General features: G+C 42.7%; 1 protein-coding gene across 1 annotated transcript in view; it reads left to right on the plus strand.

Moving 5' to 3' along the window:
• Positions 1-201: 201 nt before the first annotated feature.
• The window catches only part of poln (polymerase (DNA directed) nu), a 35,821-nt gene continuing 8,061 nt past the window's right edge, over positions 202-27,961 (plus strand). Inside the window, 18 exon segments of the mRNA XM_029455377.1 lie at positions 202-435; positions 749-918; positions 1,115-1,196; positions 1,199-1,226; positions 1,410-1,471; positions 1,473-1,547; positions 1,980-2,048; positions 2,172-2,232; positions 2,576-2,640; positions 6,118-6,201; positions 6,382-6,477; positions 6,741-6,797; positions 7,001-7,057; positions 8,257-8,322; positions 17,604-17,666; positions 19,527-19,599; positions 24,345-24,456; positions 26,792-26,874. Coding sequence (XP_029311237.1) covers positions 202-435; positions 749-918; positions 1,115-1,196; positions 1,199-1,226; positions 1,410-1,471; positions 1,473-1,547; positions 1,980-2,048; positions 2,172-2,232; positions 2,576-2,640; positions 6,118-6,201; positions 6,382-6,477; positions 6,741-6,797; positions 7,001-7,057; positions 8,257-8,322; positions 17,604-17,666; positions 19,527-19,599; positions 24,345-24,456; positions 26,792-26,874 — 1,537 coding nt within the window.

Here is a 27,961-nt window from a genome sequence, read left to right on the forward strand (position 1 = left end):
TGTACCCGCAGAACCACAGACTAAAGCTAGTTCTTCACATAAAACGGGATTAGTGTTAGTGGTGAATAAAGAACCATATGCCCCGAAGCAACCTCAAGGAATTTGTCAGAGTACGGTGGCAGAAAGGTGCCGTGAACTAGCTAGGAATGCTTCCAAACAAGCTTCTGTGACCTGCAAAGAACTCAAGCACAAGCCAGCCAAATGTGGGCCAGACCCGGGAGTAATGGGCTAAAGATATGTCATGAGGAGGCTAATGAGCCCCAGAACCAATCCAAAGCTCTGACTGCAACTTTGACATCTGACCCCAGAGTAAAGGATTCTGGGAAGATGAACCAAGACGAGAAGATGCAAATGCTTGAGATGGCTGGGAAGACCGGGGCGCTGGTGCTAACCTTGGTGTACCGAGATGGAACAACTCAGTTAGACCCAGAACAGGTGAGCAAAGCTTGGCAACAAGAGTGGAGTTTTTTGTGGATGATGAAAAAGGGGGGCTTGATATCCTTAGGCAACATTTAGCAACATATCGTAGATCAGGTCCTCCATTCTGCTATATTATTATACTAAACAATTTGAAATCATCTTTTCAGTTTTCCTTTGCATCTGTAAATGGAAGTCGACACTAGCTTTGCCTTGCGCCAAGTGTCTGTCCCTGTTGTTATAAGATTAGTGTAAACTGTTTACTCTTGTGGCCAACTGCTTAATGAATTGTTTGCTCATGTTAATTTTCCCTCTCCGATCCTTGATAAAGAAGCTCACTCCAGCAGCGTGTGGCCTGCTCGTACTGATGACGAACAGTCTCCACCTCAGCACACCAGAGGACTCGCTCAGGCCAAACGACAGTCTGATCTACTTAAAACTAGAACACACACCTGCATGGGCCCAGCAACACACACTCCAGAGTCAGGAGCTCTTTACTAGGTCTGTGTTTGTGTGTGTGTGTGTGTGTGTGTGTGTGTGTGAGCAAGTTTATGTGTATGTATGAAAGAGAAATGAGAGTGAATATGATAAGTTTGAAGTACAGTACGTCCATTTGTGCTTTTCCATCCATCAAAATAGACTTATTTAGTTTTAAATCAGGAGTACATACGTCGGTGTGCGTTTGTGTTTTCCATAGAGATATGCTGCTACAGGTGCTATCAAGATCTCAACTGGTGGTGTGCTATAAAGCCAAGGATTTGCTTCGTACAGCTCTGCAGTTTACAGACGAGACCTCAGCTGGAAACAAGGCAGAGCACACAGACATAAATGCACATGCACACATAGAAACACATCTAAGTGGTTACTCCTACTTCAAAACACTACTTCACCATCAGCATTTATCAGGCTCAATCGATCTCAAACTCAATCAGTACCCAATACAACATGTTGAATTCTGCTCAACGTTGTGAGGAGCTTTCCTCTCTCTCCAGTGGCAGGCTGTCGTATCCAGGACCCACAGGTGTCCGGGTGGCTACTGGATCCTGCAAAATCCCTCGTCCTGCTACCAGGACCTTCTCAATAAACACAGCAAAAGACCGCATACAACACCTGCCCTGGGTACCAAGAAGGTTCGTTAAAGCAACTACAAGGAATTTTTATTTTGTGTTGATTTTGGCCCCTTTGGACAAAAGAGGGCCAATTAAGGATCGGTTAAGAATGCTTTCAACTCCCGCAATTCTCTCCCTCTGATTAATACCGACCGTACTGCCCCAGTATCAGCCATAACCGCAAAATATAATGTAAAGAAATACAATTGTAGTGTCTTGAAGGTGATGTGATGGTCATATGGTTGAGAGACACAAGTCAACACTTCAGCCCACAATCCTAGTAAATAGAAAGTGGCTGGAATTTACATTTAGAAAGACATTTCATACTCCATGTACCATTCTCTGGTACCTGGACTGCCTATTCTTCCGTGAACACAATGAAAAAGTAAATCTACATCATCTAGAAAGCATGCTGAGTGTGTTCCTCCCCACTTACTCACTTTCTCTCCTCAGGTTTCTCAGGTCATCTCAGGTCTCTATTCGCTCCACTGCCTTAACATGGAGCTATGCTTTAAACTACAGGTTAGTCTTTGTGCAAACACACACACACACACACACACACACACACACACACACACACACACTCGCATACCTGTACATACTGCATAGACATACAACACATTACCTGGCTGTTTGTGTGTTTAGAGCCAGGGGCTGTGGGATCTATACTCAGACATGGAGCTGAACATGATCTCTGTTCTGGCAGGTAAGACCCATTTTTCTCTTTTTATTTTTCAGTAGACACCTTTTCATTCTTTTCACCGTTATGCAGTGCATTGTTCTTGAATAAATATCCTTGAATAACCAAAATAAAGTGCAATTTGCAACACATTGTGGTAGGCAGCATTAGAAGTATGCAGTATTGGCTGGTTTGTTTGTTTGGGCTGTGACTTAGACAGTATTACATTTCTAAAAGATATTGTCAATGCTATAATTCGCTGCCTACATTCAGTTTTACATAACCCTGTTCTGAACAATCAAATAAAGTTTTAACTCTCTATCGTTAGTTGCCAGAACTACTATATCAGGTCCTGTGTAAACCTTTTCAGCCATGGAGAGCCATCGCATCCATGTGGACAAAGAAGCTCTGAGGAGAACTTCAGACCTGCTGGGGGTAAGGCAGAGCATCAACAACCTTTGTGGTACATTGAATGCTATTTTAAAGTTTCCCTATTAGTGTTATTAATAAATAGAACAGAACAGTTTGACTAAAAGACAAGCATTTGTCATATGGTGCCAGCAGCCATATGACAAACTCTTACAAAGTAAGTAATAGTTGTCTCTGAATTCCTGTAAAGTCTGCTAGTTTTTATTATAGAAACAATCGGTGTTGTAACACTTATTAACCTTGATCCGTGTCTCAAACTATACTGTGTTGGGTCCTTGAATTTGAGGGAATTGAGCCCGAAAGTCCTTAAAAAGTCCTTGCATTTGATGTTTAAGAAGGTTGGGAGCCGTGCAAGTGAACGCGCAAAGTAAAGTACAGTTTCTTTCCATGCATACATAATGTATGGCAAGAAATGGTATAGAGAGAATCCTTAGTCATGCCACAGAATGTGATATTAGTGAACCGTCTTCATATTCTACATGATATAGGCGCAGCTATATAGCAAACTGGGCTCTGAATTCTAAAAGGCAGTTATGAAATAAGAAGCTTTATGTTGATCCATGCTTTGCAGGGCAAATGTGTTGGAGTCTTATGTAACTGCTTGCAGATGTTTATAACAAACAAACTTAATGGAAATGCCCCTGTGGAAACATAGCCAGCCTGTGTGTAGGTATGATGTTCAGGGTCGGCTCAGATTTGTGCTTCATCACTCTTAGCTGATTGCATTTAAGACTAGCTGCTGAACCACAGTGTGGTAGACAGCTGCTATAATAATACAAATGGGAGCAAAACAGTGGGTGGATATGAGATACAGGAGAGATCTCTGGAGCCTGATGGGGGAAGAAAAATATCATTTCTCTTGTTCTTCTTCTGGGTAGGATTAGTGATGTGGTGGGTGGACATTCTCCCGCTACCTGTCCTGTTCACATGCAGATAAAAAAAACCACATTTTGGCGAGTAATCTTAGACACACAAAGACAGTGGACACATCGGGAATACACACATGTTTCCAATCAGTTTTGCAGGCAGTCATTGCAACTTGTTACAAGCGCCAGCAGGGGTCTTTTGGTATCTTGCCGTGTTGCTATAAATAGGATGGAGAGTCTGTCTTTTCCCTTCAGGAGGCTGTGCTGCAGGAAGGAGCACCACTGTCTGCCTCTGCCAACATGCACACGTACTGAGGCACTGAAGTTTCTGCAGACTGCTGCAGAGTTATGTGCTTGTGTTTCTTGGTAATATGCGCCTTCGAGGGCACTCACGCATGTCCCCACTCTGTCTTGTTGGATTTATTTTATCCGAGCTGTCGAGTTTACCTGCCTGAACACTACACAGCGGATCCCTCCTGTCTGTCAGCCTGCATCTTACAACCATGCTCACGTTGTCTTTTCAGTCGGTATTATTATAATTCAGAAGGAAAAACGTCACTTAATAAACCTCTTTCAAATTCTGTCCGCGTTTTCCAGACATCACTATTCAGATCGGATCAGAGAGACGTCCTTTTGTAAACAATCACCACATTAGAATCAAACTGAGAAGTCCACATTTAGATGTAATGCTCAATCCAAAATGTGTGTGTGTGTGTGTGTGTGTGTGTGTGTGTGTGTGTGTGTGTGTGTGTCAAACACAGTACTATGGGGCCAGCATCCAGTATTGATGAGGCAGTCTGGAGCCTGCTCTGGGCTAAGAGCATGAAAGAGAAGTACACATTTTGGGATTTTGGTACATGTCAGCCAGCTCCTCCACTTTTTCCTCTTTCCTTTCTTTTCCTCTGTCTCTTTATATCTGTCTTATCTCTCCCCCCTCCTCTCCTTCATTGCTTTTGCTGCATTTGTCACATCTCCCGCCTCTGCCCATCATCCTGTCAAGTTCTGTCTGTCTAACGGTCTCCCTCCTGTGACTGATGTCTGTTTGTTTCAAATGCTATTTGTTATCACTTCAAGGTCCGGCCGCAGCACTGCTGCTGCTCTCATATTCTATAAAATCTTCCTCTCATCTTTTCTCCTACTCGCTGAAGTATTTGCATTTCAACACATTTTATTTTTGAACCCTTTCATTTCCCCTGTTCTCTCTTCTCTTTTCCTCTTTCTGTTGCTTTTCTGTCTGTGGTCTCTCGTTTCATCACTCGCTCTCTCGCCCTCTCGCTCTCCTCTCGCCCTCTCGCCCTCGTCCCTCTCCCCTCTCCCCTCTCCCCTCTCCCCTCTCCCCCTCGCCCCTGTTTCTCTTCCCTCGTTCTCTTGTTCGCCTGTCAAGTTGTTAAGAAGTGTTTTCTACTTCAGTCAGACTGGTAATGAGCTGCTGGTGTGAGGGTGTCACCCCAGTCGTAAAAAAACAAGTATTCATGTTTAGGCTGAATATTTTAACTGTCTTCACCCCCCCCCCCCTCCACCCTTTCCGCCCCTCATTTACTCTTCTTTGTCTTTCTCACTTAATTTGCATCGTTATCTCTGCATTTCTGGGACCTTCCTCTTTCATAATCAAATGTTTTTGTCATGTGCCTCGACCCCTCTTCTATCAGTCTCTTTTACTTTCCTTCATTTCCCCCATCGCTAGTGTCTCTTATTCCCTTCTCTCTCACCTTTTTATCCTCTGGAGGAGCCTTTCTTTTCTCTCTCTTCTTTGATCACACTTTCTCTTTCACTGTTCCACCTTCTACCATTGTTCCTTCCTCCCTTTACTTCCTCTCCCTCACTGCGTTTATCAGGCTGCCTGTGTCGCTCATCCTGAGAAACAAAGTTCATCGCGTATTTGACTGGATTATCACAGCGGTCATTAAATAAACCCAGTCTGGCTCTCTGTGTGTGTTGAGGACTTAGAATATGTGACAGAAAGTGTGTGTGTGTGTCTCAGTAGTTGTTTGTATCTGTATGTTATGTTATATTCATATGGATTTGTTTATTTGCTTATTTTGTGTGCGTGTGTGTGTTTTAGCTAATGCTGTTTGTCTGTGTGTGATGGGAACGCGCTGGCTGTGTGACTGACGTGTGCATTAGACAGATCAACAGACTGCTTTGCCTTTGGCCGTTGACAGGAAGGAGAAATTAGACAAGTTCTGCCTTACACATATTAACAGTTCTCTCCTTAAATAACGTCCCCTCTTTACAGCAGCGTTCATACCCAGACCTGCAAAATGTGTCACGTCACTCAATAGCAACAATCTCTGTGTGTCCGAGAACCGTTAAATCGGTGTAAATCAGACTTCTCTTGTAGATTCTCGTGCACGTTTTCCTTTTGTATCAGGCATAAAAAAAGGTTGTAGCATGAGCGCGTTTGAGTGAAGTAGACATCACACATCCCGCGATGCTATTTTGATGCTGAATAATATATGGTGTTTCCATAACTGATACTGTGGCTAAAACAAACCTTGGAAAATATTTGCAATACTACATGACTCAAGTCTTACCATGATCCTCACCCCCCCCCCCCCCCCCTTTGTCTCTCTCCTTCCTTTTGTTCTGCCTCTCTATTACCTCTGACTCTTGTCAGGCCAAAATGAAGCAGTTGGAGCAAGAGGCCCACCGAGCAGCAGGACAAATATTCTTGGTCACCAGCAACACTCAACTACGAACAGTGTGTACCTTGATTTGTACATCTGTGTGTTGCATGCTTCTGCTTATATATCCATGACCTTGTCATCTTTCTTTATTGTGCTAATGTGCACATATGCATGGACTATATGTATTCTATGTGTATTTTCTTTGTTGTATGTACATTTCAATGTTAGAATTTGTGCATTTACAATGTTTGAAGGTCCTGTTTGAGAAGCTGTGCCTCCACGAGCGCTGCGAGAACAAGAAACTTCCCAAAACCATCAACAAACGACAGCAGTCAACATCAGAAGCTGCAGTACGCTGCACACAGACGCATGAACACAAGCAGAGTGGTTGATTTGATCCTTTAATCTAAGAACACCAGATCAATCTTATTCTGTAGATGCAGTATAAATCGAACATTGCAAAAAGAAGGCAACACTTGAAATGCAGTAAAAAAAAAAGGGACACATATTTCTGCAGATTTGCCACAAAGAAAAATGGCTCGAAATTGCCATTAAGCTCTTACATAATCCATTTGTTCTCATCCTTTCTCTCTTCCGTTTTGTTTTATCGCAGTTGTTGCAGCTTCAGGACCTGCACCCTCTGCCAAAGATCATTCTAGAGTACAGACAGGTTACTCATGTTCTCAGCTCCTGTTTAATTCATGTGCAATAATTGTCAAAAACATTGTGTAGCAAAGGGTTTGCTTTTCTTATTATAGCCTAAAGCATGTGCCACCAAAATCAAATGAAAGGTTAGAGGTTAGATCGCATCGTATGTGATAGTAGAGCATCTCTTGGTTTCCCAGGAACAACCGTTTGCCTTGTAACCCCCAGGTTCACAAAATCAAATCCACTTTTGTCGATGGGATTCTCTCATGCATGATGAGCAAGGTGAGCCTACAGGCGTTATAAAACAAAACAGTTCAAATGTTTAATCACTGTACGCACATTCACCAAAAAGAACGTCTTACAAACGAGACCTTTCACAACTGTGTCATCCCCCCCAGGTACATACTAACCTCTAAGGGTTAGCAGTGAGCACTCCCAGGCCTGCATGCTTCTGCTGTAATAACATAATAATGAAACTTCTCCCTGCTCTCTTCAAGCTGTCGGTCCTGTTTACTGCCACTGCTGTACTGAATTGGCAGAGCAAAGATGCAGCTCTGTGTCTGACTGTCGCTTCGGTCGCCTCTGTATGGAAGTAGCAGCTTGTGTTTGTCAATCTGTGCTTTCTCGACACTCCGCAAATGAGTCTGGCTGTTTCTCGAGCTGATTTGGCTTCTGATGGTGGTGATTCATTTCGTGGTCTTTTGGACAGAGCATGGAAACAATCCCAGCTAGAGGAGGGTGCTGTTGACAATAACAACAAGATTTAGTTTTTCACTCATAACCCAGTTTAGCCACATGTGGTGGTATTGAGGGGTAATGAGCATTTCAGTGGTTTAATATCATATTAAATCTAAACTACAGAAAGGCAAAATATGGTCTCTGAGTAAACATAAATATGCCAACTAAGTGAATGTGACGGCCAAGCAGGATTTCCATCAACTAGATCAGGGGTCTGCAACCTGCGGCTCAGGAGCCACATGCGGCTCTTTAACCCCTCTGTAGTGGCTCCCCTGTAGCTTTGACAAAAACAAACATGGAACATGTATTCACAAGGTTGCCACGCACCATCGTTTACTAAATGAACACCATGCTGTATGTAAGAATACTTAAAACAAGCAATAGGACCATAAACTCATTTGGAAAATATAAGCACAATAGTGTGGTTGCATGTCCTGCTTATTGCACTATAGTCTACAAACAGCTTGTTCAAATTGGGCGTCAAGCAGTCGCACGGCATTGTTGATGCTTGTCGGTCCAAAAGTAGAATTGGAGTGATGATGGCGATGAGGATCGCAGCTGTTGTTTTCAAGCTGAGTTGGATAGGAAACAGCGAAATGGAAACATTACTTATGACAGGCTGACTCATTGAAAAATGTATATTATGTGATTTAATTGTGGTTGGCAAAGTTTTTCATTTTTGCTTCCAAATGTGGATGTCATAACATCTCTTTGCATCTGTCTTTTTCACTACAACACATCAGAACTACGTTTCCTCTACGTGGTACCAGACGAGCGTGGTGACGGGGAGAATCTCAGCCAAGCACCCAGTAAGTATGACCCGACTGCCATCCCTACACATCTCCCTCTGCCTTCATTTCTTTGATCTTGGAACTAGTTATCAGGGTTGTTAAGTGGCTCGAGCTGCCCCCGCTCGTTTTGTCAGCAGGACAACAGTGTTGAGTTACTAGAGCTATCCATGGTGCTGAACTGCAGGCTGTGTGGAAAGCAGCTGTTTGCTGTCACAAACCTGTGCTATCGGGCAACCGTCAATGTACGTCCACTAAAAGTGCTTGTTTTTGCCACTGACAGGCTCAGATTATTATTATAAGTGTCTGACAACATTATTGAAAAGACCGTACAGAGAAATACCTTGTGCTTGATTGTTTGTCTTAATTAATTAACGTTTTTAAAAGTCTTAATATTAGCATTTCCCTTTCTCCACTTTCTTCTTTTATAATCCCTCTTTCTTTGCACGCTTATCTATTTTTCTTTCTTTCTCCATATCTCTCTCTTATCAAAGAGATCCTTTGATGACGCTGACGGCATAGTGATCACTAAACACACACACACACACACATACACACACATATAATACCAGCTTCTCGCTTACAAATATAGATGAGATTTTGGTGTTATGTAACAATGAGCTGGGGTTTCTTTGGGATGTCCAGAGGGGGAGAAACAGGACTGTGTGTGTGTGTGTGTGTGTGTGTGTGTGTGTGTGTGTGTGTGTGTGTGTGTGGGTGTGTGTGTGGGTGAGGGCTTGAATTGCTATCTTTGTGAGCACCAATTTCCGTTTGAAACCACTGCACTGTTAGGACATTTTGGCCGGTCCGCTCTACTTCAAAAGACTGTTTGATTAGGGTGAGAGAGACAGAAAGAGAGAGTGATTTAAAACCAGCTTGGTGTTAAAATAATGAGAGTTAGGAGATGTGTGTGGTTTTGAGAGTGTATGACAGAAAGTTAGTTAAGTTTTTTGCCGTTGGGGTGTGTTTCTATGCGCTTTTGTGTTTGAATGTGTAAAATCAATCTGCTAAATTTCATCCCTGAAGTATGTACTCCAAGACATGGCACTGAGGTCGCAGATTTTATTAAGCTCACAATGACTCATCACATTTTACAGCAGTATAATGTAAAACCTGCTACTATATCAGGGCAGCTCTCAACTGTAGTGTTTTATGAATGGGATTTAACTCAAGTAGCCTTTTCATCTCTATGATACCAGTATTATGACTGCAGCTGTGCATAGTATTTACAGTCAGTATTCAGGAAGTATCCTCTTATCCAGAGCGACATACACTGAACTAACTACAGTGACTGTCCCCCTGGAGCAACTTGGGGTTAAGTGCCTTGCCATCACCACCCCCCATATAGTACATACAGTACACACAGTAAACCAGACACAACGTGCTGAAGGATACATGTATCAACAAAACCTCCCTCGCTGTCTCATCCTCGCTCCCTCGCCTCAGTGTGGTGCGGTCGATAGCTCATTTGGACATTACCTAGCTGTCAGGGTCTGGTGGTTCTGTCTCTGAAAACTGCCCTGACACACACGCATATATATGTAAGCATGGAGACATTGAGCTTTTCTAATCTCAGTTAGCGATTTGTGAGCTACACATTGACTTAACCACACTGCTGCTGAATGATATATGTGACTGTTGGGCAGCTGTGATTTAACACAGCTCTGCTCAATCTGCTCTGACACAGTTGTGGGATTTGGTTGAGCATCACATTAACTGTGTGGATGCTTGTATCATGGTGGTTAAGACACAAAGCATGTTATACAGTCACTGCCGATAAAGGCAGTTTAGTCTATGACATGCATGGAGACAAACTCTGTTGCTTGATTGATTTGATTGTTACTCCCTTTTTTCTTATTACTCCAGTATACAAATGAAGTTCACTTCTAATTATTCTAGCGGAACAGTTAATTGCAGACTCACTCGGGGACCGCTAACATGTCACATCCTGCTGCTTTGAAGGGGGAAAAGCTGCAGTTTATAGTTTTGGGTTAAAGGGAAAAAAGGCAGCTGTTCTACCACTCAAAACTCTGCGCACACACACACAGTTCATACACACGCGCATATTCAAATGAGGACTGCTGCAGAGGGGTTTAGCTTTCATCTGTTGTGGGTTCAATTGAGGTGAAGCGAGACTGCAGTAACAAAGGGGCGCCTGGATTAAAGCAGGACAGCCATAAAGTGCTGCTGAGTTTAAAGCGCTGCAAGAAGTGCTTCTCGCTGCCGAGGGAAGTGGAGCTTTTCTGCTCCGCCTCTTCTGTTTTTACCTGCTACAAGCAAAAACATCATCTTTCTTCTCTCCATCTACAGTGTTTCTATCTCTGGCGTCCTTCTCCTGTTTGGTCTCAATCTATTTTTTCTCCCCTTCTCTACATGTTGCGCTATTTCCGCCCAATATTTTTCTATCCCCCCCCCTCCCACCTACACATTCCCTCACATTAACACCTTTGTAGTGTAGCAGTAAAGCCAAACAAATAAGATTTAACTGCCTCCCCTCTCTTTCCTGCCCCTGACATCCAACATTCAGGTTGCCGGGTCCTTGATGCAGTACTCCGCCCTATATCATCTGCTCTCTCTCTCTCTCTCTCTCTTTCTCACTGCACTGATCAAGCCTGCGCCTGAGTCTTTTATGGTGTTCAAAGATTTATACATTCATACCACCCACAAATGCATGACGTTCTCTGAGTCCTGCAAAGAAAACCGATACAAACACTATTCTGCTGTCAGTTTTGGGTTTATGTCAAACCATTGTTTATGTTGTGCTGTCAGAGGCTGAAGTACAGTGAGTTAAATTCTCTAAATGGGAACTTCTCTTAATCTTTTTGTCTCCATTTTTCTCCATACAACAGTTTATTTTTCTGTGTACTTCCTCCCACAGCAAAATCTCTTTATTTCAATTAAGGGATTTTACCCACGTTTACCCCTCGCATCATGTTTTACACTATGTTACAATCATATGATACAATCCTCGAGACACATCCCATTCTTCTGATGTGGTGCAGAAAAAACATTTTATATGGCAACATATATAAGAACACTGCTTTATTGCATTCTTGATGTTAAGTTGTATGTTTTGTATTATGATTGGGCCTGTTCCCAAACTGCCAACTGAGTTTCCTTTAGGACTTGTCAAATGTTTAAAACTGCTCTGACAGTAACCTGAGTTTATAGTGATGCTGATATTTGGGTAAAATCACAGATGCTTAGTGGCTATATTAAATTGCTAAGTGCTGCTAGAGCCCTATATCTGCTCCTGTATATCAACCAGACAGCCAGTGCCACTGTTGGATAAACTTGCTTTTTTTCAACACAAAGCAATCTTAACGTTCGCAGGGACAGCAACTGATGTCTGGGAAATAGTTCTTAGTGCCCTCTAGTCAGTCTGCGGCTCCGTGCCGATCTGGCTATTAATGCTGAGCAGATGGATTTTGGCGGGTGTGTTTGTTTGCGGTTGCACTGTGAATGGAAATCATTTCACAGCGTGTGTGCGCATGAGCGTGCATACAGACATGTGTTTGAATGTGTTACTGTGACGAGTCATTAAACTGGGTGCAGTGTGATTAAATCCTCCCCGCACCAGCACAGTGATTCAGTGGTCCCCATCTATTTAACAAGGCAGCACTGCTCTGAGACTCTCCCCGTCTCTGTGGGCCACATTTATGTTTATGGCATCGCAAGGAAATTTGCAGTGCGCCTTTCATTCAATGTGCGCTCGCAATCTGTGTGAAATCAGAGCCCGATGCACTCATGTGTTTGTCACTTCTGTAGAGCTGCTCATAAAGAGCCTTTACTCACTTATGGACTTGGCTCCTACCACACTAAGGCAACCGCTCTGTACAAAATATCACCTGGAACTACCATTTAGTTTTCCCAGAATCAGCATGACAGGCATACAGTGCAAATGCATATTGAATATACAGTAATTAATTAAACACGGCTGGACCAGCAGCAGCCTCTCATTATGAGTCATTTGAGCACACGGACATAATCCTGCTCTTTCACAATCAATAATTTTAAGTGACTGTTTAGTTATCTGCATTTTACCTGCAAAGCCATCATGAATATTTCAACCAACGCTAATTTAAAAACATGAATCCCCCGCGTTCACCGTGCTAACAGGTGGTTTGACAAGATGTGTCATTGTCAGGCTCTTGTGGGGTCCGTGCAGAACAACTGCAGGTTCATTACCAGTCCATTGTGAGCCCATGTAAGGACACGAGGGGGGGGCATTAAAGAATACAAATACTGGAAGGACAACATGAAAAACAGGTGATCTACATCTGCATGATTAAGTGGCCCATTCAGAGTCAATGAGCCCAGGAGAGGAAAACACAAGCATGTGTTTGGCAGTTCGATGGCGCAGGCATATTTTTAAGTAGTGTGTCTGTGTGTATTGTGTCTGACAGCCTTGGAATATTCATGCTGTGTGTATTAGTGTGTGTGTGCGACAGAGGGTTTTACACAAGCACTTGTTTCAGCTCTGTATAATTCACACACGCTGATGTAATTAGGGGAGGAACAACAACAACCTGAGCCGCCATTTAATGGAGCCCGTCCTGTGCCAGTGCTTATGTTTGTGTGTGTCTGAGCATTTTAATGTGCCACACAAACAGTGTGTCGCCATAGATATAAAACAATACACGCGACATTACGTCATAACTCACGGGATGACCATCTTATCTGGGTATTATCTGCATATACATGCACGATTATGAGATTATTTTCATGATTGAGAGCATGATTTGTTCTCTTGGAGCTATAATAATGAAAATGATAGCAAAATCTTTGTTTTTTTTGGTTTGTTTTATACCTATGGTGCTCTCTGTGTTTGACACTTGTAGTGTTTGTGTTTTGTACTGAAAGGTTTGACCAGCTTCTTTCTGTCTGACTCACACAGCGTCCACTAATGAACTGGTTCTGCGTTCCTCATGACACAGTCAGGGTGATAATGACTTAGAGACCACACACAGTGCAGGTGTGTGTGTGTTTGCATTTTTATGCTTGCTGACAGTATGCATGTGTTGCTTCTGTACATATTGTAGAGTGTGCATGCGTATTAAACTGTACAGTCAGCAGTGAATTGAGCAAGCTGACCCAGACCATTTTCTATTTTACAATTTCATCCTCTCTCTCAAACTGCATTGAGGCGTGTACTGTAGTCTTCATCTCTGTTGTTTAATTCTTTGATTCTCTTCCTGCTCCTCTTTTGCGCTATTATCTCTTGATCTATGTCTCTCTCTTGATACATCTCTTTGATTGTCTTTCTCTTCCCTTCTCTCCTTTCACACGCACGCATCTGACTTCTAAAAGCATCTGGAGGTTTTGAATGCAGGGGTACCACTTCACTTTTGCATAACAATAATCTACAAAAGCTTTTAATAATAATAAGACGGCTGGCTCCTAAGTTTGTTGTCCATCATCTGTGGTCCTTGTAAAGCTTTGTGTGTTGTGTGTCCTCTCAAATCATTATTCAGGAAGAGAAGGTCTGAAATATGATCAGTGTGACGCAAGTTAAACCAGAACGTCAGAGCAAGTCCTGTCAAATCTTCTTGTGTGTGTCTTTTCTGTACAACTCCTGTTGCAAGGAATTTGTGTACAAGTAGTTGTACGTTGGGAATAAAATAGTGTCTAGTATGCTGACTGTCTGTCGGTCGAGTCCCTGTGCTCCGTATCCTGTACGTGATGTGTGTGTTTGTGCTGATTTATGCTGTCGTCACTGCAACACTGTGCATGATGGGAAAGCTGAGCATTCGCATCTGACACACCGAATCGCCTGTGACATCGCAGGGCAACACACCCACACAGCACACACACAGCACACACACAGCACACACACAGCACACACACAGCACACACACAGTTGTAATTACTTTCACCTTTTATCATTCACTCTTTCCCCGAATACACACCGACTGCAGGTATCTCATGTACAGTAGTTGAGTGTGTGTGTGTGTGTGTGTGTGTGTGTGTGTGTGTGTGTGTGTGTGTGTGTGGTGTGTGTGTGTGTGTGTGATTTAGTTTGGTCCCTAATAACCACACCCTGCCACTGCAGTCTTGTTCTCTCTCTCTCTCTGTCTCTCTCTCTCTCTCTCTGTCTCTCTCTCTGTCTCTCTGTCTCTCTCTCTCGTCTCTCTCTGTCTCTCTCTCTCTATCTGTCGCTCTCTCTCTCTCTCTGTCTCTCTGTCTCTTCTCTCTGTCTCTCTGTCTCTCTCTCTGTCTCTCTCTCTCTCTCTCTCGTCTCTCTCTCTGTCTCTCTGTCTCTCTCTCTCTCTCCTCTCTCTCTCTCTCCTTTCTCTCTCTCTCTCTTCTCTCGTCTCTCCTCTCTCTCTCTCTCTCTCTCTCTCTCTCTCTCTTCTCTCTCTCTCTCTCTCTCTCTCTCTCTCTCCTCTCTCTCTCTCTCTGTCATATAGAAGTGAATAATATATAAGTGGTAAAAGCAGAGAACAGTTTTTTCTCTTTGGATCACACACACGCCTGAACACTCACTGTAGGGTCAAACCAACCACATCAGTGTGTGTGTGTGTGTGTGTGTGTGTGTGTGTGTGTCCTTTTCCTTGCCTGTCCCCTTCTCCATGTTACCCAACGTTGTGCGTTTCATAATGTGTCCTGCATGTCCTTGATGGTAACCTTTAACATCCTCCTTACACAACGACACACTGTGTGTTGTTTGTTTGAGTGTGTGTGTTTAAAGGGGTAGATACAGTGGGATTAACGGGGATTAAAATGAAACTGCTGATTCCGAACCATCTTTCTTTTTTCTTCCCTTCATTATACTGGCGTGCCTTATCACCTTTCCTGTTTTTCCTTCTTCAGGCAGAAAATAAACTGCATACGTGTAATTTTCTATGTGTGTCTATATCAGCAACGTCTTCGATTACTCAGTGGGTCGATGCAGGGTGGGCCAGGAGCCCAGTGAGATCAGGCGGGTCCTATTTTAAGACGTGTGTCTGAAAACTTGAAAGATCTGTAGTGTTGGCTGGAGTCCCAGGATGGCTTTCTGTTTTTCTTAATGTCAGCCAACAAAAGCAGCCATTAGCAGAAAAATGCTACGCAGGGTTTTTCCGCTGGTCATATACAGTATATCTCAAAAGTGAGTACACCCTTTAGATTTTTGCAAATATTCTGTTATATCCTTTCAGGGGATAACATTATCCTACTGAAACTTTGATATAACTTAAAGTAGTCAGTGTGCTGCTTGAATAACAGTATAGATTTATTGTCCTTTGAAAATTACTCAGTACACAGCTGTTAATGTCTAAACAGCTGGCAACAAAAGTGAGTACACCCCATAGTGAACATGTCTAAATTGTGCCCAATGATGTTGTTTTCCCGCCCTGGTGTCATGTGACTCGTTAGTGTTACAAGGATTCAGGTGTAAATGATAAGCAGGGCTGTTAAATTTGGTGTTTTGGGCACAATTCTCTCTGAATGCTGGACAACATGGCACCTCATGGCAAGGAACTCTCTGAGCGGCTGAAAAAAAGGATTATTGCGCTTCACAAAGATGGCCTTGGCTATAAGAAGATTGCCAACACCATGAAAATGAGTTGCAGCACAGTGGCTAAGATCATACAGCGGTTTTCCAGGACAGGTTCCACTCGGAACAGGCCTCGCCAGGGTCGACCAAAGAAGTTGAGTCCACGTGCTCAGCGTCATATCCAGAGGTTGGTTTCCAAAAATAGACGTGCGAGTGCTTCCAGCATTGCTGCAGAGGTTGCAGAAGTGGGATGTCAGCCTGTCAGTGCCCAGACCATACGCCGCACACTGCATCAAATCGGTTTGTATGGCCGTCGCCCCAGACAGAAGCCCCTTCTGAAACCGATGCATAAGAAAACCCGCAAACCGTTTGCTGAAGACAATGAATCCAAGAACATGAGTTACTGGAACCATGTCCTGTGGTCTGATGAGACCAAAATAAACCTGTTTGGGTCAGATGGTGTCCGGCGTGTGTGGCGGCACCCTGGTGAGGAGTACCAAGACAAATGTGTTTTGCCTACAGTCAAGCATGGTGAGTGCTGCCGGCACTGGGGAGCTGCATTTCATTGAGGGACACATGAATTCCAATATATACTGTGACATCCTGCAGCAGAGCATGATCCCCTCTCTTCGGAAACTGGGCCGTAGGGCAGTTTTCCAACATGATAATGACCCTAAACACACCTCCAAGATGACAACGGCCTTGCTGAAGAAGCTGAAGGTTAAGGTGATGGACTGGCCAAGTATGTCTCCAGACCTAAACCCAATTGAGCACATGTGGGGCATCCTCAAGAGGAAGGTGGAGGAGTGCAAGGTGTCCAACATCCGTGCGCTCCGTGATGTCGTCGTGGAGGAGTGGAAGAAGATTCCAGAAGCAACCTGTGCAGCTCTGGTGAATTCCATGCCCAGGAGGGTTAAAGCAGTGCTAGATAACAATGGTGGTCACACAAAATATTGACACTTTGGGCACAATTTAGACATGTTCACTATGGGGTGTACTCACTTTTGTTGCCAGCTGTTTAGACATTAACAGCTGTGTACTGAGTAATTTTCAAAGGACAATAAATCTATACTGTTATTCAAGCAGCACACTGACTACTTTAAGTTATATCAAAGTTTCAGTAGGATAATGTTATCCCCTGAAAGGATATAACAGAATATTTGCAAAAATCTAAAGGGTGTACTCACTTTTGAGATATACTGTATATTGGGGAATCTCGAGAGGTGCTATGAGGACAAAGGTGGATTTATTGTGTTAAAGTGGGATTGTGAGGGAATGTTCCAACCTTTACATGTCATTTAAAACACATTTGTATTGCTGGAAAAGTAGCATTAACTCGGCAGCAATATACTGTTTAGGTATAGGTATAATATTTGATTGTTAACAACATTGAAAACTGTCGTTGCAGAGGTCTAATTTAAAGAACTGACATTTTTCCCACCTTTGAACAGTACTTTGAGTTGCATATAAAAAGTGACAGCACCAGAAAACATACAATTCTACAGTAAATGTCATAATCAGTTATGTTTTAATATGATAAAGTACGTATTTGGAGGCTCTCCAACCATCTTCATTTGAAGGTGTGTAGGGATGACATCATCCTATTATAACACACACACACACACACACACACACACACACAGAAGTGAATGCCACCTCCACATTACAGCCTCAGAGGATTCTGGAAGTGGCTGCAGAAACACTATGTTGAAAATGGAGTAATGAGACACTGTTACAGTACAACTATCTATAACTACACACTCTAAAGAGCGATGGTTAACTCCTGCACGCTTACAAAATGTGTTTTCTCCTAACTCCTAACTAGAACTTCCAGGCCCTTCCAAGGCAGCCACTTCAAATCACCAAGAAACAGTACATCGAAGGTAAGGTGCACACACACTCATTAACACACACACCTCCCACACGTTCTAGAGAATGAGGCAGTGATAAATGTCGAGGTGTGTGTGTGTGTGTGTGTGTGTGGGCGAGGGAGACATCTCTGAGCTGAAAAACTGATGAGCAGTGAGCTAGTAAAAGAGGCTTTATGAGGATGATAAAAGTCTGCAGCTGCAAAGGGCTAGTCACTAAAAGTGTCTCCATATTTGTGTTGTCTGATACTGTGGCTTCTGATATATAGTTTATTTATGTGGCATCCATTTCATTTGAGGATGATATTTAAAATTGCACAGCAGGCTGTATAGTTATGACATCATCAACCTACATTATTATGCAAGATTACATTACATGTTCAGCTGTAAGAAATGGCACTTAAAGATGGATTAAAAGAGATTAAGCGGGACATATTGTGTTTCTGCGTCCACATTCTCCCTATGGACGCAAGCATCAATTTAGCAATCTTACGTTTGATTATTCTCACATAACCACCCGTCTTGTCGTCCCTTCTCCTTTTGAAATAAAGTTTTAATTACCTCGTCTTGCCCCTGTTGCATAGTCATCATTTCATAAAATACTGCCACACAGACACTTTGAGGAAACAGCCTGACTCGTCAATTTGTGGAACAGTTGCTCTACATCAATTATATTATGACAAAATTGGCTTAAAGAACATGCTCAGCCTTGACCACACTCATCAATTTGTGGAATTTCTTAGAAATTGGCACATTCTTCCACGTTGTCTCAAGGATGAACTGATTAGATTGTGGTGGTCAAAGGTCAAGGTCACTGTGACTTAACGATGCACGTTGCACACATGCATTTTGTAAAGAAAATAGTTGTAATGTAAAATTAATATCCAATATTATTAACCCAGTATTCAAGGTTACTGTGTATTGGTTTACATTAGATTTGTACTGATCCCTACTCTTAACTCTTGGTCCATCCAGCTATGATGTCATGGGTTTCTGAGGTTATTGCTAATTTGCAGGACTCCTTTTTGCAGATGATTTAAACATTAAAACAGGTCCCTTGCCTCCTCTGTGTTTCTGTTTCTTTCTCTCTCTGAGTGATGCTAACATCAGCACCTCTGCTCCTCACTCACTCAGATTCCCAAAGCTTGTCATCAAATCATCTTCTCCCTCTGTCCCTTCTACATCCCATATATCATCCCTTCTATCCCTCCTTCTCTCTCTCTCTATCTTCCCCGTATCAGTAATCACTTTGTGACTTGAGGTGAGAGGTGAGGCCCTAATCACATCTGATTACAGTGAAATAATTTGTGTGTGAGGCCATATTCTCAGCGTCAGCATGTACGTGTTTGTGTGTGTTCATGTCCTGCTGTAGTTGTACTTTCATCATGCTGATGTGGGATGTGATGGTTCATTGTTATCCATCATTAAAGTCAGCACTTCAGTGCATCTCCTCGTAGCAGAGAGTGCACCGATGGACTGATCCCGATTGGATTCTGATTTGCCTCTTAATGGGGCGTTGTGGCTTTATAACTTATCTCCTCATTAAGTCAGATGTCCATGTTGGCTCTCTTTATTGTCCACAGCCGCTCACATGTGTTTCTGTGTGGCTCCCTGTCAAACACACAAATACACGGACAGAATATTATAACTAAATGACTGTTTTATGCTGTATGTCTGGTCAATACAATTAGTTTTGAAATGTGCGGTGAAAGATGTCCATATGCTACTTGATGGGATACTTATTTATGGAAGGTCAAATGATTTTAAATGATCCTCTAACCAGCGTTTCTAATAATAGAACTGAAAAGTCATAGAGGAGAGCATACACTTGATTTGCTGAGGTGTTCCTCAGGGGTCTTTGTTTGGTCCCCACAGGACAGGAGGAGGAGGTGGTGACTGTTCATCCTCGGGCAATGTTCATTCCTCAGGAAGGATGGACTTTTCTCGCTGCAGGTAAGACGATAAGTAATGTCAAATCGTAGTGTTTTAGGACTTTCATGCAGCACAGTTTTTTGCTCCTGTCACCACATCTGATACAAAGTAATGAGGCTCAGAACATCTGTGTATTTCGTCTGACACAAATGGGTAGACTGTTTAGGGAAAAGGTTTGTGAGGCAGCTGTTTTTAATTTTACTGAACATCTTCTCATATATTTTTTACTTCCTGTTGTCAGTCATGCTTAGAGGAGCTTTGGAAACAAAGAGCTGTCCAGTATACTTAGCATGCAACTAACAAGTAAAGGTCACACTAACAAGTAAGGTCGCACATGTTTTTAAACCAATTCATTGTCATTGCACACACATTTCACTGTTGAGCCACCAACGAAACCTAAGGGAGCGGTAAGTAAGGTGTTTAAAAGTGACCTTAGATTCTGACACTAATTTAACAAGCCTCTGAGGATTCACAAGTTCTGGTCCTGGTGTATTTGTTGTTTTCCCTTTCCTCAATTTCACTGTTCAAGTTTGTAACTTAACAAACCTTCTTAGACTGCCATCATAAGGTCACTTCAGAGTGTAACCCAAGTCCATGCTGTGCAGACTGAAGGCAGAGCTGGGACACTGTCAGCTTGGAAGAGCTTTGCGGGGAAACACTGGGTGTCTTCTGGCCCTGACAGTGTGTCTCGCACTTACATAACCAGGCGGCTAAACCCGGGTTAGCGGGAGGACAGCAGCAGGATAAGAGCGAGGATTCCACATGTAGACACACACGACATGGCGTCACAAACACATGAACAGGCCAGCGCACAAGCATGCTCTCAGGCCAGGTTGCCATGGAAACAACCCCTCGCCACAAGCACTCGCCCAGTCACCCCCTTTTTGTCCTCCAATGTCCTTCCCAAAGTGCTGTGTGTGTGTGTGTGTGTGTGTGTGTGTGTGTGTGTGTGTGTGTGTGTGTGTGTGTGTGTGTGTCAACTACTATCACTTTTCAGTGTCCCAAGAAGAAGTTCAACTAAGAGGCACGTCAAAAGGTATTATGTATCTGAATGGTGCTTTCCTGAAAGTTTCCTGTCAGTGAAAGCATGGTGCGTGTGCGTGTGCATGTGTTGGTATGACTAGGGTTGCAAAAGTTCCGGGAATATGCAGAAATAAATCATTAATTTGTCAAATACATACATGTGTTATGTGGTGCGTTAGGTACTTTTGTGGGCTGTGTGCAAACTTTAAAGGTTTTGAAAAAATGGAAATTTTCCAACCCTTTGAAACCGCGGCTACAGTATGACTCTGATTTTGTCCTGAGTGTGTGTCATTTTAATCGATCCCAACCCTCGAATAATCCAAATCATGGCTTAGTAAAACAATGTGTGGCTATTGTTTTACAAGAGATAAAACAAACTCTCCTTTATAGTACATTTTGAACAGCCTTCCTCTCCCCCGCAACCTGTGTGTGTGTGTGTGTGTGTGTGTGTGTGTGTGTGTGTGTGTGTGTGTGTGTGTGTGTGTGTGTGTGTGTGTTTGTATTTGCTATTGTCAACTCAGTTATTTTCTATTGGGAGATGTCTGCTGGTGTGTGGGGGCCGGAGCTGAGAGAGGAAAAAGAGAGGCTAGCCAACATGAGAACAAAAGCAGGCCCTATTCCCTCATCAACCCTGTTAGTTTTAGTTCAGTTATTACATTTTGTTTGTTTTTCAACCCCTATTCCATAATAGACAAAGATGCATTTTTTAAAAACACATACAATTGTTGTGTGCTGCATTTTATGGCACGATATTGTATTTTTCTACTGTACAAAAGAGCTACTTGACTAATATTAACTAGCATTTTAAAACACAGAGGAGCAGGATGATGCTGTTAGCTAAAGGTGAAGGAAACCTAAAAGTCAAACTGATTAACCTAAGGTACTTTTTCACTCTTTGTTCCCACATGTCAGGTATAATTGATATTTCTTAATAATAACAATGTATCAAGTGAAATGTGAAATGATTTGTCAATGTTGTTTTCACAACTTGTATCCTGTCAAGTGGCCAAAAACTGTCACTGCGGGTTAAATTGGTCTGTTCATTCATCAAAGTAGGAGGTTAATTAAGACTTAATATAGCAACACATGGGTTTTTAGTCATAAAGTACACGGTTTACATTTTCTCCCATTAGACTTTAACTCCCACAATTCAGTTCAAGCTAAATCCCTCGATCACCTTGGCCTGTCTGCTGGTCGACTCATCCTTCCTGAGAGCCTCTCGAGACCAACCCACAGGGGACATTTCATATTCTCAACGTGCAGGTTTTAGTTGACCTCTTAAGCTTTTATGCATAACTTTCATACTCCATACTGAACTGCAAAGCATCACTAACGGCTGTTCAGGGTACTGTGGGTGGTGGCATTAAAAATGTATGAGGCACGGCCCCCTCAGTGGCTCAGTACGCTGTCCTTCTACGGGAGCGAGGACCAACTTGTTTAGTGTTTTTAATACCTAATACATGACCCTGTTCTCTGCTTTGTTAGGGTTACAACTAATGAGTTTTCATTACAGATAAATATTTGTTATTTTAATTAAGTTATTGCTCATTTTGTTTATCGAAATAATTACAAATGCCTCTCATAACGGCTCAATCATAGTTAATATACTAATAACTCTGACTGAGCTTCAACATGAAACTTCCCTTGTTCATTACTTACATCAAGACAATTATTTTTTTGTATTACACGTTTTCTGAAATGTTATGTTTAATTATGCAAATGATCTTATACAATATGTGCTCATTTGTGTAGATTTCCCGAAGCAGAAATGTGAACATTGGATAAAAACTAAAAGATATTTGTGGATTATCTACATTAAGACGATTCTTTTTTGTTTTCTGTTCGAATATGCAAATAGAGCATTATCTAATGCTATCTTTTGGTGAATTTAGGACACATCTACAGATGTTTTCTTTCCCAAAATATCCCAAACGCTCAAAATGAACCAGTGCATGAAAACCGATGGCCGGAGTGTCGTGCGTGCGGTACGGGTTAATCTTTAGAGGAAGTTACTGTAGGTTGGAGCTATTCCTGTCTGGATCAATACAAAGATTATTGACTGGTGTTGTGTTTTTTATCACGGGGACCATCTCTGTAAGAAGGTGGCCTTGGGGAACACACTCACAGACTTATACTAACTCTGGAACACAATTTCACATGTGTAGTCGTATATTATTACTCTCTTAGACACCATTTCTCTTTGTCTCTCTCTCACACACACACAGACACACACACACACACACACACACACATCATGGTCAGCAATATGTTTCATAAGCTGCCGGCCATGCTTGGAGGAAATGTGATCTGACTCATAAAACATTGATGGGAAGATATCTTTAGAAACTCCCTTCCTCACCTAATCACAACCAAAAACCAGAGATTTTTCTTTCATCAATTGCTCACTTCACTATCACCCCACCCCTTTTTCTTTTCCTTATCCCCCCCCCCCCCCCCCCCCCCCCGGGGGGTCCCTCTATCTCCTCGTTCCTTTTTATCTTTTTCCTGGCTGACCTGTGTTAAACGGTACACGATGTGCATTATAAACTGCAAAGCCGAGGAATTTCCTTCCTGTGTTCGGTGGCTATGACCTGCAATCTGTAGTACTTTGTCAGATTCATCTCAATTATTAGACATTTAACAATAGCTATTTTAATGCGTCACTGCACGATATGCCCCCCTCACATAGAAACTTATTACAGCTGGTTGCTTCGTCCTCACTGGGAGAAAATCTCTCATTTTGGCTCTATTTCCCCCCCCCCCCCACCTTGCATTTGGCCCGGTTTAATTTGATTTTGAAGCAGCCGAGCAGAGGACGAGATGTGTCTGGGTGAAATGGCAGTAAAGGAATGTACTGCGGTAGCTTTGCTGGTGTGAATATAAGCGTGTGCATGTGTGACTACGTCTTAAGAGAGCTTTCAGTTTAGATTCGCAGGGCTGACAAGAGAGCTGCGAGACGTGTCAGGTCAGGACTTGTCGCCCCAACACACTGTCACCTGCCACAAAGAGGTGTGTCTTATTACTGTCGAGCAGTTCATGTACTATCTCCAAACTGACCTCGACTGTTTTAACTCTTAAACAAAAGATGCATTTTGGTTTGACTATTCAAACTATTCCTTTAAGGCTTAACGAGCTGGTGCTACATTTACATTCACTCCATCCTCAGGTCACTGAATAGTCACATCGAGGTTTAATAACAGCATTTATGTGGTTTCGGGAGACGTGACTTCTCCATAATAACCCAGCTTTACATGGATTTATGTGATAGCAGCGTGCGCTCACTGTGAGACGGATGTAGCACATTAGATCCAAATCATATGCACATTTTAACAGCAGAATAAAAAAAAAAAACATTAAGTCGGATCACGTTGATGCAATTACAGGAGATCCTGATGCAAGGCGTGTTGAAGAGAATTAGGGTGGAGAAGATGTAGTGACATAATTGCAACTTGCGTCACTACCTCATGTCAAAGAAACACAGGCTCAGCTTCTCGTGAGCTTTATGACACCTGCACACGTTCATATTTTAACATGTGAACGCTTACGATGAAGATGAACTCTCCATTTCATCTCATTTACGGCAAGGAAGCAAATGAGCCTGTTTCCCAAATTGTCACTGTTGTGATTGGATGATGATGATGATTTTGGATGCGACACTGGAGTGATGTGTCATTAAGAAGGTGTGTGTGTGTGTGTGTGTGTTTTCTTTTGTGTGTGTGTGTGTGTGTGTGTGTACGTGTCAGACTTCTGCCAGGTGGAGCTGCGCCTGCTGGCTCACCTTTCCTCTGACCCTGAGCTGCTCCGCATTTTCATCAACCCGCAGGGGGACGTCTTTACCATGTTGGCTTCTCAGTGGTAGGTCACACACACACACACACACACACACACACACACACACACACACACACACACACACACTGGTTGTCCCCTGAACTCCTTGCCAGGGAAAGTGTTGATGCTCCACAGGGTCTCTCCCCCCCCCCCCCCCCCCTGTCAGCTCCTTCTCTTCAAACGCTAATAACCTTGTTGCCATGACTACTATGCCAACTGCATCATCCACTTTCTCTTTTCCATGCGCAGGACAACCCTGGGCTGGTTACCCTGTTGATTACATTGTCGCGCTTTTGAAGTATTTTAGTGTGTGTGTGTGTGTGTGTTATTCTCCATCTCTCTTGCTGCCAGTGTGTGTCGGTGTTTACACACACACACACACACACACGTCCGTCTTGTCTTTCCGATGCTGCCCGTGTGTGTACGTGTGTCCCGGCGTTGTACCTTCACTCCTGTCATCCATCTCCGTCAAGTGTGTGGTAGAGGGACGCCCGGTTAAACAGATTACCTGGACATACAGACCATATTAACAGCTCTGCTGAGGCTTTACATTGTGACTCTTTCATTATCTCTCTTTCACCTTTAAACAAATTAACTGGTGTCACTGCGGCTCTGCTGGGATTACTTCCGGCTCTCTCTTTTATCGTCTTCTATTGCTTTCCTCTCTGCCTTTTTGTTTGAAGGCTTTTGGTCTTTGTCTTGCCCTCTCTGTCCTTCCTCTGACAATTGTTTCTCCCTTCTTATTCCCATTTCTCCGTCCTTTTCCATCACTGTTTTCCATGTTCATTTCACTCAGTCTTGTTCCTATCTTTCCTCCTCCTCTGCTTCTTTGCTAACCTTTTCATGCCGCATTGCTCTCCCATCAGAGATGCCACTGACTCCTCTGTTACCCTGCTTGGAACCACCTCTTGTGTAGATCAGAGGGTTAAAAGAAGAGAAAAGAAGCTTCTTTACTTTCACCATCTGTGTAGCCAGAGGCTTCCTGCCTACTACAACCGTGATTCCTTTACACTTTGTATATTATTTAGATTTTTCTTTTGAACACGCAGCCTTTTTTTTGAAGCTGCAGAGAACAACCTGCTCCATTTTTCCACTTGTAGTACGCTGGTTTCATTTTTCACACCAACAAGCCAATTTTCTGGAAGCTTTGTCTCTCTACCTTTCAGATTGCGTTTTGTTCTCTGTGTACAAAACATTCTTCTTCTTTTTATTCGCAAACCTTTCATACAAAATTGCATCTATTTGTAAAGAGGACGTTTTACAACCTAAAAGCATAAAAGACCTTGACCTAGTTCTCCCAGCCACCTGACTATACCCAATCGAGCTTTTATGGCCGGCGGATTTAAACTTTTGAACTGTGGCGGACCTGATGAAATAAAAGGCAACTTTAAAAAGAAGTAATGCCTTGCCAGCAGGGGGCAGTGAAAATCCAGTATGGCTAGCCATTAAACAGACACAGTGGGGGGAAATGCTCCTCTTTCATCCACTGGAGGTTAGGGTTACCTTTCATTTAACGTGACCTGTCATTAAGAGACAAGTTTCATTACCTCACATTTAAAATTCCTTATCCTGGTACTACGGGCTTGATGCTTACCAGTTGTAATTTTTCCGATTGTGTGTGTGTGTGTGTGCGTGTGTGTGTGTGTGTGACACTCTCTCAGCACTGATCAACAGTGGCAGCTCCCAGTCAACCCCTCCAGAAATGCCTCTTTGCAGACGTGTCATCCCAGCCTGTCTGATCCCCAGTACTACGGCAGTCTACAAGTCACATTACATAACTATCTGTCCATCCCTGTCTCTTCCTCTCTGCGCCTGTCTCTGCTCTCATTGTACTTCATGTCCCATAAACTCACATTGTTTCTCTCTTTACTTATATAATGATTTTTCTGTTCTCCTTTTTCCTTCCTCTCTGTGTCACTTTTCTGTCTTGTACTTCTTCCTTCTCTACGTCCCACCAGACAGCAATCAAAGCGGATTAACATCCAAATCAGACTTTTATCGTACATCCACACTCATCATTTCTACTATTTCTACAGCATTGTGTCTCCTACTTGTTTGAAAATCATCATTTAAGTTCATTATTTAGTATTAAAAATATGAATACAGTGTATGAAAATGTTTCAACTTTGTCAAACAAGGATTTAACTTGCATATTCCCCTTTTAAACCTCACCTCAATGTTGAACCATCACGTTAATTCTGCAACTTGCTTAGAATCAGATTTTTGAATAAATCTTTTGACCTCTAACCCCGTTTTGTTCACCCCTAAAAAAAATATTAAGCCACTGTATGAATGTGTGTTTTCTTTCAGTGCAGAATCTCACACTGTCTCTCTCTATGCTTTTACCTTTGTCACCCAGGAAGGGGGTGAGTGAGGGTGAGGTGACTTCTGAGGATCGGGAACATGCCAAACGCATCGTCTACTCTGTTGTTTACGGGGCAGGTGAGTAAACACACACACACACACACACACACACACACAGGCATCCTCTCAGTGAGTGGTAATAATGAAGATACAGATATTCATCAATCAAGTGGACAATTTAGCTGTATTTGTTTTATTTTAAATGACAAAACAATGGGTCTAAGTACCATTTAGCATCTGGTTAACGCCTGCAAGGGGTTTATTGTGTGAAGAGGGTACATGTATTAGCAGATGAAATAATTCAGAGATAAAAACCCAAACAGAAAGAGGAGGAGGGAAGAGATTTCAGTATCACAAGGATGTGATCTAACGCAAGATTGCCTCAAAAATGCCCTGTGATTTCTGCCGGGACAGCAATTCTTTCATGCTGTGGATCACATTCTTGATTCCACAGGGCGGACATGGTGGGGGGGGGGGGGGGTTGTAGTAGAGTGTGGAGATAAAAATAGAAAAAGAGAGAGAGGAAGATGAATGTATATTACACCCATGTGGTTCATAATGAGTCTGCGTCACTTGTGGCCCATTTATGATTCACACTGGTGTGCATGCTCTCGTGAACACACCCACACACACACACACACACACACACGACCAGTGATACAAGCCAGTGGATGTGTGGTAGATATCTGGGCCAGCAAAGGACATAATCATTGGCACTGGATTTAAAACGTAAAATTTTAAAACGCATTTGTGCTTCCACCCGTGTGATGAAGAGAGGCTTTACTGGCAGACCGCACTCTTCGTCCGGTTTTATTGCCAGTGGCCAATTGAAATGCTTTGGTAGAGTTTCATCTCTTATCCGTAGGCTCACAGAACAACCACTACATCGACTAAAAATACACGAATCAAAGAGATAGAGATTAAACATTTACACCTGAAACCCCTGAATAATGTAATATTGCAGCCAGTGAAAAGGGCTTTCTTTCAAATAATGATTAAATGATAAAGGAGTCAAATAATATCTTTAGCTGCATCGCGACATCCAGATCCAAATCAAGTCAAATCTGTAAAAAAACATAAAGTGTATTTCATGCACACATTTTTGTCCCGTTCAGCTTTTTACAACTGAGGTGTCTTTGTTATTGTTATTGTTTAACTGTATTCG

This window comes from Cottoperca gobio, chromosome 18 (genome assembly GCF_900634415.1).
Source record: "Cottoperca gobio chromosome 18, fCotGob3.1, whole genome shotgun sequence".
Taxonomy (NCBI): Eukaryota; Metazoa; Chordata; class Actinopteri; order Perciformes; family Bovichtidae; genus Cottoperca; species Cottoperca gobio.